The 12298-nt window shown below is 35.7% G+C and overlaps 1 protein-coding gene across 2 annotated transcripts in view; it reads left to right on the forward strand.

Annotated features, from left to right (window-relative positions):
• Positions 1–1253: 1253 nt before the first annotated feature.
• The window catches only part of LOC106878241 (cAMP-dependent protein kinase regulatory subunit), a 57569-nt gene continuing 46524 nt past the window's right edge, over positions 1254–12298 (forward strand). Inside the window, exon 1 of one of the 2 annotated variants that reach the window (XM_014927411.3) lies at positions 1254–2012. In XM_014927411.3, coding sequence (XP_014782897.2) covers positions 1880–2012 — 133 coding nt within the window. In that variant the 5' untranslated portion in view covers positions 1254–1879. The remainder of the gene's footprint in view (positions 2013–12298) is intronic. The other variant, XM_014927410.3, reaches the window with a different exon arrangement.

Here is a 12298-nt window from a genome sequence, read left to right on the forward strand (position 1 = left end):
AACTGCAGAAATGAGTTGTGACGTCACTGGCGCTAATCTGTATCAGCCTTTGTCTTTCTCTCGGAGAACATCAGTGGCGTGGAGAGGTGAAACTGGTATGCTTGGGTGACTGCTGGTCTTCCATAAGCAACCTTACCCTGACTTGTGCCTCGGAGGGTAACTTTCTAGGTGCAATCCCATGGTCTTTCATGACCAAGGGGAGTCTTTTACCTCTTTACCTTTATTAGTGACGAAAGATAAGCATTCCGTCGCTTACGACGAGTACTCCAGCTGGATTCAACGGAACAGTCTGCTCGTGAAATAGATATGCGTTTGATGATACTCTTTTACTCTTTTACTTGTTTCAGTCATTTGATTGCGGCCATGTTGGAGCACCACTTTTAGTCGAGCAAATCGACCCCGGGACTTATTCTTTGTAAGCCTAGTACTTATTCTATCGGTCTCTTTTTGCCGAACCGCTAAGTTACGGGGACATAAACACACCAGCATCGGTTGTCAAGCGATGTTGGGAGGACAAATACAGACACACAAACACACACACACATACATATATATACATATATACGACAGGCTTCTTTCAGTTTCCGTCTACCAAATCCACTCACAAGGCTTTGGTCGGCCCGAAGCTATAGCAGAAGACACTTGCCCAAGGTGTCACGCAGTGGGAATGAACCCGGAACCATGTGGTTGGTAAGCAAGCTACTTACCACACAGCCACTCCTGCGCCTATACATGTTTTCTTTTCTTTTTTCTTTTTCAAATGATGCTAGTGACTCTGGAAAATTTCATTTTATTAAATACTCTTCACTTAACAAATTCCAGGAGGGTAATGATGGAATGATCCTCAAAAATGATTTATTTTTCAACATAATTGTAACCAACATCACTACAACGTACGAAGAAACTAATTCGAGGTGCGTAAAATATCTGTTCCATCCCCGCCGCCATTTTTTTTTTTCTTTTAAACAATAAATTCCGATATAATTGCCATTTGTACCATCTGAATGTTATGAAGAAACAAAGTTGGAGCGTGTGAATTACTCGAAATCTCTCTCCCTCCGCTCCGAAAAATATATTTCCTGTACAAATTCCGACATAATTGTAATCTATGCCATCTGAAACATATTCTTAGAAAATTTCATTAAAAATATACTTTTTTTTCAGAAAGTTGTGTAGAAACAAAGTTGCAGTGAGGGTGTTTGAGTAGGGGGGGGGGAGGATCACGCTTGTGTAGGTTTACTGCAAAAGAAAGAAGACGAACAAGAGGATAAAGAGAAAGCACCAACGGTTGTGTGTGTATGTGTGTGTGTGTGTGTGTGTTTGTGTATGTTTGTGTGTGTTGCGTGCGTGCGTGCGTATACGTGTGCGTGTGCGTACGTGTGTGTGTGTGGGGGGGCGTGAGTGGATGGATGCGCGTGCGTATGTTCTTGTGTGTATGTGTGTGAGAGAGAGAGGAGGGAAAGAAAGGGAGAAAGATAGAAAAAGAAAGAAAAAGAGAGAGAGAGAAAGAAAGAAAGAAACGAACGAACAAAGGGTAACGTTAAGAGAGTGTATGTTACGAACTCTTGAAAGAAAGATATGTGTGCGTGTGACTGTCTAATAGAGAGAACATATTGATTAAAGGAGAGAGAGAGAGAGAGAGAGAGAGAGAGAGAGAGAAAGAATGACAAACAGACTGTTTATATGAGTGGTGCGCAACAGTTAGTTGTGTGTATATTAAGCTGACAACATGGCCTGTTAATTAGCCTCATGCACTGGCGTGGAAAATCAAAACAAAAATTAACATCACAATTTCGAATCGATTGCTGAGAGTTTAATTAATATTCGAACTTATCATTATTCGTTCCTTTACTTACAAGAGTAAAAGAATCAGTGAAGAATGGCACCTAGTGTCTATGACAAAGTAATTGCGGTGATATCAAAACCACAGGAACAGAGAACTGATTTCGAATGTCACGATTTGGTGCCTTGGATTCGGAAACAGAACAAATTATTTTCCAACTTAAAGCATGGTAAATATTCCAGCAATTTTCATATCTTTTATCTGACTTGCTTTCTTTAAGTTTCTTTTCCGACTTTATTTCGTTGTTTTCCTCTTCGTTTTGAATTTTTTCCATCAATAATTTCTTGTTTTGTTTTTCTTTCTCTCTATCAACCTTCATTTTTTCTTTCTTTCTCTTTCTTTCTTTCTTTCTTTCTTTTTTTCTTTCTTTCTCTATTTCTTTCTTTCTTTCTTTCTTTCACCCTTACATTTTTCTTTTCCATCACCCTTTCTTTTTCTTTCTCTCTTTCTTTCTTTCTTTCTTTCTTTCTTTCTTTCTTTCTTTCTTTCTTTCTCTCTTTCTTTTCTCTCTTTCTTTCTCTCTTTCTCTATTTCTTTCTTTCTTTCTTTCTTTCTTTCTTTCTTTCTTTCTTTCTTTCTTTCTTTCTTTCTTTCTTTCTTTCACCCTTACATTTTTCTTTCTTTCACCCTTACATTTTTCTTTTCCATCACCCTTTCTTTTCCTTTCTCTCTTTCTTTTCTCTCTTTCCTTCTTTCTTTCTTTCTTTCTTTCTTTCTTTCTTTCTTTCTTTCTTTCACCCTTACATTTTTCTTTCTTTCACCCTTACATTTTTCTTTTCCATCACCCTTTCTTTTTCTTTCTCTCTTTCTTTTCTCTCTTTCTGTCTTTCTTTCTTTCTTTCTTTCTTTCACCCTTACATTTTTCTTTTCCATCACCCTTTCTTTTTCTTTCTCTCTTTCTTTTCTCTCTTTCTTTCTTTCTTTCTTTCTTTATATCTTTCTTTCTTTCTTTCTTTCTTTCTTTCACCCTTACATTTTTCTTTTACATCACCCTTTCTTTTTCTTTCTCTCTTTCTTTTCTCTCTTTCTTTCTTTCTTTCTTTCTTTCTTTATATCTTTCTTTCTTTCTTTCTTTCTTTCTTTCTTTCACCCTTACATTTTTCTTTTACATCACCCTTTCTTTTTCTTTCTTTCTTTCTTTCTTTCTTTCTTTCTTTCTTTTTTTCATTCTTTCTCTCACCCTTTCTTTCCAACATCCCGCCTTTCTTTCTCTCGTTCCTTCTTTCCTTTATTACCCTTTCTTTCTTTCTTTCTTTCTTTCTTTCTTTCTTTCTTTTTTTCTTCCTTCCTTCCTTCCTTCCTTCCTTCCTTCCTTCCTTCCTTCCTTCCTTCCTTCCTTCATTCATTCATTCATTCCTACAAACAGTACCAGTAATTGTCAAGAATAAGACCATTGTGTAATTAACGATTATTTCTTAAATGTTAAAGACGCGGGATGTAACAATCCATAGCTGGACCTATTTTACTTCACACTCAAAGGCAGTGACAAGAGAAAAGATAGAAGAGAGAGATAGGATACGTCCAGTCCTTAGGACAATCCTGAAAGAAAAGAAAGATGATCACACGAGGAAAAGAAAGATAATCACATGATGAAAAGAAAGATGGACAATGGTCACGTGTGAGCAACGAGAGAGAGAGAACAGGAGAAAGAGGAGGAGTGAGAGAGACAGATAGGAAACGATGAAGGGGAGAAAAAGGGAATTAGAGAAAGGATGAGAGAGAAAACGATGGGGGGAGAAAAACAGTATAGAGTTGAGTCAGGTCAAAAAGATTAAGATCTCAAGCAGACAAAATACATGTCTCGTCGCAAGCTCAAACAGAAGCAAACGAGGTCAGATATCTAACGAGTAAACATGCGCAACGGGAAAAAAAAGCAAACGAACAGTTTGCCCAACCCAATATATATATCCTACATCTATTAAAATGCATTTTGTTTTACACTGGTAGAAGGAAACAGAAACAACAGTCGGAGACGCTAAACGAATGTATCTGGTATTTTAATCAAAATGAAACTGCAAATTTTTATCGTAAATTATATTTATCGGTTTCAAACACATACATCCACACCTACATAGATACATATGAAATGAATGATTAGACTTTTTCAAAATATTGTCGTGCACGTAACATTTATAAACTATATAAATACACACATAAACACACACACACACACACACACACACACACACACACACACACACATATATATGTATGTATATGTATATGGCGTACCAACATAAATGTGTCCCCCCCACGTCTTTGTTTCCTCATAACTTTCAGAAAAAAATGGATATTTTTTAATGAAATTTTCTACAATTATGCTTCAACTGGTTTACATTCGGATTATATCGGAATTTAATATGAAAAATAGAAAACTGACGGGCACGCAGACATGCATCATATTTGCATCTACGAAACGAAACTTGAAATTGTTTTTGAAAAATATTCTGAAGTATGTGTGCGAGCCGCCATTAAAAAAAAATTTTTTTTTAATATATATATATTAAATTCCGATATAATCATAATCTACACAATCTGAAAGGTAATTACAGAAAATTTTATGAAAAAGTAACCATTTTTCTGAAAGTTATAAGAAAACAAAGTTGATGGGTCTAGCTTTTTATATTCACAAAATGTACATTTTTTAAAAGGAAGTAAAAAATCTGAAAATCGGCTATAATAATGTAGCCTTCTAGTCTCATTGCTTTGAAGGTATCATGTTGCGGAGAAAAAATTGGAGAAAAAGTTACAGAGGTTTAAAAGTCGAAAAAACTGAGGATCAGTGTCAACTTTAAGGTGAATTTTTTTAGCTTAGCGTCTGACCTGTTCATTATAGGTTTCTAAATAAACAGAAATACCTAATTTCATTGAAGGTTTCAAAATAAACAGAAATACCTAATAAAATCAACATGTATCATCTTACTGTTTCTTATGTCTCTTCAATGATTGTACGTTTTTATCATTTAAAAAAATTTGTTATATTAATATATCTGTCTTCATGTGTTTACTTTATGCATACTGCCATGTATTTATGTACGTCATTAGTATATAAGTGCATGTGTGTATGCGTGTGTGTGAAAAGGGGCGTCTGTCTCCAAAACTCCAAAGTTGAGTAATGTTTCTATGCTCGGATTTGTAAACTACGATAAAAATAACACTGGTCAACAAAGACTTTGTCCCAAGGAAAAGGATGCTTGTATCTTATATGCTTTTGCATGCAGAATTAAAAAAATATGGTCAAATTATCTGTATCACCCACAGTTTCTCTGTTCCACGATATCCCTCTCAGTTCCTGTTACATGGGCTAAATTTCAGTTAAGCTGTTGAAATGTAAAGCTAACGGTTTAAGAAATACTCCTAATTAAAACTTTTATGAATATAATTAACCTAGTGAAATCATAAATCCACCTAACTGAGTCAATGAGTCCCAAAAATATATGAAATGAAAAATAGGTAAAAATACTAAGTGTGAAAAATCAATATAGACAACAGTGAATCACAGCACAGCGTGCGGTTGTCATGGTAACAAGCTGCTAATGCCACGCTGCCTGTTGATTGGCTAAAATTACCCAAATTTCCCAAATTTAATTCCAAATAACATCAGGTTCTTTAATTTACGAGATAAAGTAATTGGTTGGTCGTAATCAAAATTGTGAGTTGCATCGATACACCAAAATTGAAAGCAATCTGAGCAAAATTAAGTGGCGGGGGTGGGGAGTCTCATTTTGCGAATGAGAAAGACTAGATCCAAGTTGACTCCTGTTAATTTTCCAGAAAAAACCTGTTAGAACAAATTCCAATATAATCAGAATGTATACCATCTGTAGCGTGTTTGTAAGAGATTTCATAAAAGAATATCAGTTTTTCTGAAACAAAGGAACAAAGTCAGTTATGGAGTGGTACACTTACGAGGGGGTGCTGAAGAGTTCCTGGCTTTAAAGACGTTTCGATAGGCTTGGTTGGAGGCCAGACGTTCTGAGTTCTTTTACAGGGCTTAGAAAAATCGAAAGGCCGCTGCAATAAGTGTGAATCTGAGAATATATTGAATAAAATCATAATTAACTGATCCTCTTGTATTTTCTTTTACCCAAAGCCAGGAACTTTTCAGGACTCCCTCGTATGTAGGTAGACCATATATATATATATATATATATATATATATATATATATATATATATAATAATAATAATAATAATAATAATAATAATAATAATAATACTTGGGAAAGAATATATTTGCGGCTGAAGATAGCTTTATACCATCCTGTCTATCAATTATATACCAATATAATGATGCAACGACTATAAAGCTTGAAACACGTGTACCGCGGAATCCTTTGTGTTCTGTTTTTATTTTTACGTTTTTAATTTTTATATATATATATATATATATATATATATATATATATATATATATATATATATATATATATATAGATAGATAGATAGATAGATACTCTTTCTTTCGTATTAGTCAGTTTTTCTATGCTTGACCTACCTTACACTTAGCTTTATTTCTTTTTCCAAGTAACAGGTAACTTATTTTACCTCTTCAAAACGGAAGGTTGTGGACGTGAATTGTCAAGAATACCCGTTTCAGCTTTCTTAGAAATGTAAATAAACTCTCTCTCTCTCTCTCTCTCTCTCTCTCTCTCTCTCTCTCTTACACATACACACATAAATGTGCAGATGTGCAGGCTGGACAGACGTCTCAGGCAAGTCTTTTCTACAATAGCCCAGAGCCGACCAGATCCTTCTGAGTAGATTTGGTAAACAGAAACTGAAAGAAGCCATATATATATATATATATATATATATATATATATATATATATATATATATATAGTTATGGTATATTCTCTTAAGAACGTAGTAGACTACAGTATAAAGCTCCTCTACTATCCAGTACTATCCAGAAACCAATTTCAGACTCGAACGTACGAACAGCGGTTTTAACTGCTATCAACTCAGCTGAGATATGCAACAACCCAGAAAAGCGGTTTTCACTGCTATCAACCAAGCTGAACCAAATACATGCTTTCTCCGCATATAACTCGTAGCTAGTTATACACGTTTGTAATGTAATGATATGTTTCGATGTCCGCTCAACGCAGTATCATTTATGCTAAATAAATGAAATTATACTCCGATTACCGAGTCTCTGCAGTTTACTCAAACCCAACAGACCAACTCACTACGACAGGATACATATCTACTACACTCTCTTTTGTAGCAGTCGGCGCGGTGTCTAACACGACCCATCATCTGAAATTTTGTCACCTCTTTCGGGTTTGTTGTTCTACATCACTCATAAAGTAAATCTGGAGGAATTGTGGTTGTTCATTTGTGGGTAACAAGGACCCAATGAGGTGATGGACTTGCCCTTGAACTTTGACGTCGGCGTAAATTCATTCTTAGATGCAGTAAACGATGTCATTTGAAATGCAGAGTTGTATTGTCTGATATTGTTCAGAAAATCCTTTGACTTGATGGCAGTGCCTTCTAGAGGATCTATAAAAGGTTGAAAGGGGCTGTTAGTGCTGGCAATGTTACCTGACCACCTGAGCAGCACATACCATATGTTTCATTTGAAAATTTTAAGCCTCTACAGAAACAGCAATTTGTGTTTAGCACACCAATTTGGACAGAGTTATCATTTTTATAAGAATGAGATGGATCATATCTGAAAACAGTTTCAAGAGTTGTGAAGAATGAATTTGTACGTAGTCTGTTTGCGAGAGCTATTCTACTGGACCTCTGTCTAATCATTAAAACATTGATTTAATGATCCAGCATTAAGTGCTGCTTCATGCATTTGCTGATCTTGAGAAAATATCATCTCACTTCTCTCTTCAGACTCTCGCCTTATATTTGTTTCTGGAGAGATTACGTCTTTTCTTTAGTGGCATATTTTTTTCAAATATTGTAAACAAAAAATTATCAACATAGAAAGAAATTATACATTAATCCCTATTTTTGTAAGCATTTGTATGTATGTAGTATGTTTTTATTTTTGTATGCAGTATAAATTAACCAAATAGAAGTACATGTAACTGTAAATACGTTGCAACTTTGTAACTGTTGCGATAATTATTAACTGGTAATTGAACGGTAAATGTGTATTTTTATGTACCTTGGAGCTGCCGCCTCATTGTTTTTGTCAAGAGTTTCACCTCCAGCCGTTCGTTATGTCAGTCAACACATACACTGACACAGCATTCTGCTGTGGTGGCCGTGAAGATGGAAAGTTGACGATGCGTAATGTTGTTCATATTCGGATGTAAATTATTCATTTATTTCAAATATAATAGAAATAAGATGATCTTAATGTTATCACATTAGAATTAAAAGTGAAAGAATGAAAGTGAAACAATATTATAGCCTTATCGCATTACAGATGATAAGCTGCTTTCTTTATTATAGTACAGATGTGACCAATTCGGCAAAACATGACTTTCATTATTGAAACATCGTCACTCTCGTAATGCAACACTTTGTAATTTTGGTTGAAACTGAAAGTGTGAAACTATTTTCACTTTCTAATGAAACCTGGTCGTTGTAGAGCAGTGTCTTTCAAATAACTATAGCTGGTTGTTGAGATAACGTAGAATATATGTAAACGAAAATATATTTTATTTGGTAGCCCCAAAATTACTGAATATTTTGATGCCCTATGCGTCAAAATAGGCAACCCAATTTTGGAATGCATAAGGAATATACGCGCGCGCGCGCACGCACACACACACACACACACTCTCTCTCTCTCTCTCTTTCTCTCTTTCTCTCTCTCTCTCTCCCTCACTCTCTCTCTCTCTCTCTCTCTCTCTCTCTCTCTCTCTCTCTCTCTCTCTCTCTCTCTCTCTTTCAATGTTAGTGTTGTTTAGCCCCAGGAAACGACACAGATATTGTGTCGTATAGCCAGCTGGAAACGACGTTTCCTGGTGCAAAACAACAGTAGCATTCGTCCCATCCAGGACGGCTACATTATGTTGGCAAATAGTCTTTACTTTAAAGTACTGCTACTGAATATCTCTCCTTGAGAGATTTAGAAATAATAATGTTTCTATTTATTAGATCAGCGCCTATGTGTCACTTTGAAAATTATATATTTTCGAACGGGAATTCAGCAGTGCCGTCTAGCTGAGGTACTACTCTGGGCTGATAAAGGGCAATAACTTAGAAACCGGTCTACAGGCATTGCTTTGTGGTGGATGGGGGTGCTAAGCTCCCTGTTCGAAAATATAAGGACACAGATATTGTGTCGTATAGCTAGCTGTGAACAACGTTTCCTGGGGCTAAACAACAATAGCATTCGTCCCATCCAGCACTGCCACATTATGTTGGCAAATAACCTTTATATATATATATATATATATATATATATATATATATATATATATATATATCTGTAAAAATATGTGACACTTATTCAGTAGCCATGATAAAACTCCGAGTTTCGGATGCCAGGGTGTGGGGGGGTCACTCCAACATCTCTTCAGTTATCCAGCCACTGGAAATTCCTTTGAAAAATGATCGTTAAACACAAAGGGAAATTAAAAACAAAGGAATTTTCAAAGGAATTTCCAGTGGCTGGATAACTGAAGAGATGTTGGAGTGGACCCCCACCCCCACTGGCATCCGAAACTCGAAGTTTTATCATGGCTACTGAATAAGTGTCACATATTTTTACAGATAAATTCCTCTATTTGCATAATATCGAGGTCTCTTTCTTTCTTTTGTTACCATTCCTGTCAATATATATATATATATATATATATATATATATATATATATATATATATATATGTATGTATGTATGTATGTATATTAGACAAAAAGAGATAACAAAACCAAGGCTGTGAGGAGTTTTCAGGACATTTATAAGGAAAGAGATATAGATATAGTCTTACAGCTGTTTCTGGGATATAATGGATATCCCTCCATCAGAGACGATGTGAGATAGTAAAATAGAGGTAAATGTTTGAGTTCGAAATAAGGAATTATTGTGGAAAAAGAAGAGATAGGGAATATAGAGGGAAATAAGAGAATGAAAGTAGAAGTAAAATATAAAATATTGTAGTTGCAGTTCCATTATTCGAGTAAAGTGGTGTGTAGAAATGGTAAAAAAATTTCCTGTACATAGTATGGAAGTTCCAATAGCAGTTCATGTTTAATCTTTTCTAAGTATGGAGCCGTGGATTCTGTGTTGCTCATTCGAAGGAGTTTTGTGGTGTGAATGAAAATTTGAGAATGTATTGGTAGTATTTGTGGATAGATGAGGTGGGGGAGAGATGTGTATGATTAGAATGAGAAGATCAAAATGAAGACAGGAAGAGAAAATGAGAGGAAAAAAGAGAGAAAAAAGAAAAAGGACAAAAAAGATAATAATGATAAGAGAGAGAAAAGAAGAGAGGGAGAGAAGAAAAGTGAAAAGAGTGAATAAAAGAAAGAAAAGTGACGAAAGGGTGAAAGAAGTGAGAAAAAGAGTGTTAGTTGGTGGTCAAGATAATGTGAGGGGAGGGTGGGAGAGAAGCGGGGGAGGGTGGGAGAGAAGCGGGGGAGGGGTGGATATATATATGTGTGTGTGTGTATATATATATATATATATATGTATGTATATATATATATATATATATATATATATATATATATATATATATATATATATGTATATATATATATGTATATATATATATATATATATATATATATATATATATATATATATATATATACATATGTATGTATGGATGGATGGATGGATGGATGGATGGATGGATGAATGTATGCATGTATGTATGGATAGATGGATGGATGGATTGATGGATTAAAACAGTCTAATTCAAATTCCGTGGTACTTATCGTTTCAAAGCACGAAATTATGCTTATCGTCAGCCCTTGGAAATTTGGAGATTTAAATTTGCATTGGCCGACGATAAGCATCATTTCGTGCTTTGAAATTTTGAGTACCACGGAATTTGAATCAAACTATTTTGATCCATAAATGTAACTCCCAATAAATATGTTGAGTGCCCTTCATCCGTTCGTCGATGCACTCATATATATAACCATACACACACAAACACACTCTGTATGTCTGTGTGTGTTTGTGCGTGTGTGTGTATGTATGTATGTTATCAATCAGTTTTATTTCTGTATTTCTTGTCCATAGAGAAAGAGTCGGACTCTAACATAGATTCTAGGCTTCTTCATTGGAACTTTTATTAACATCATCTAGGTATTTGTGCATATGTGTGTGTGTGCAGTATTTGGTGTTAGTGTATGCGCAGATTTGTATGTTTGTTTTATGGATGCGTTTTTATGTCTAGATGCATACATATGTATTTATGTGCTAAATTTTTGGAAAGTTTTACATATCTTTACAGTTCCATTGATGGCTCATGTATGTATGAGTGGAGGCGCAATGGCCCAGTGGTTAGGGCAGTGGACTCCGGTCATAGGATCGTGGTTTCAATTCCCAGACCGGGCGTTGGGAGTGTTTATTGAGCGAAAACACCTAAAAGCTCTACGCGGCTCTGGCAGGGGATGGTGGCGAACCCTGCTGTACTCTTTCACCACAACTTTCTCTCACTCTTACTTCCTGTTTCTGTTGTGCCTGTAATTCAAAGGGTCAGCCTTGTCACACTGTGTCACGCTGAATATCCCCGAGAACTACGTTAAAGGTACACGTGTCTGTGGAGTGCTCAGCCACTTGCACGTTAATTTCACGAGCAGGCTGTTCCGTTGACGTCGTAAGCGACGGAGTGCCAACAACAACAACATGTATGTATGTATGTATGTATGTGAGTATGTGAGTATGTATGTGTATATGTATATATACATGAATGCATATATATACAAATATACGCGCACGCGTGTGTGTATTTTGCTGTATCCTTTCTTTGAAATAGCGTGATTGTGGCCAGCAGGTGTCACTGTCATGTAAGCTGTGTCTTTGCCTTTTGTTTCCAAGCATATCTGGGCATGGGGAAATATTACCTTTCTTGGGATTTGCAACAGGAAGGGAATCCAGCTGTACAATTCCGTTTGATTCCTGGGAAAATGGATGTTTGATATGTGTGCGCGCCTTGTGTAGATGCTAACACTTTTACCGATACGTTACAACTGTATCAGATTTTTAAAGTGCTTCTGTATGTCTGTATGCTTCTGTGTAGGTACAGATATTTACTCGATTGTTGACATTTATCAGTGGTTTCTCTCATAGTTTTGATACCCCATTTTCTATCATTAGTAAAAGGGTCGGCATTTTATATAAAGGTATGCTATTAAATACACACACGCGCACGCACACACACACACACACACACACACACACACACACATGCACATAGATAGATAGATAGATAGATAAAAATAGTTATGGCTGGTGTATGGGGTTACCCTGGGTTTCACGTCCATAAAGGGCGCTTAACCTTATGGCATCTCTTCATACCTC

Source organism: Octopus bimaculoides, chromosome 3 (genome assembly GCF_046866305.1).
Source record: "Octopus bimaculoides isolate indiv1 chromosome 3, ASM4686630v1, whole genome shotgun sequence".
Classification (NCBI taxonomy): Eukaryota; Metazoa; Mollusca; class Cephalopoda; order Octopoda; family Octopodidae; genus Octopus; species Octopus bimaculoides.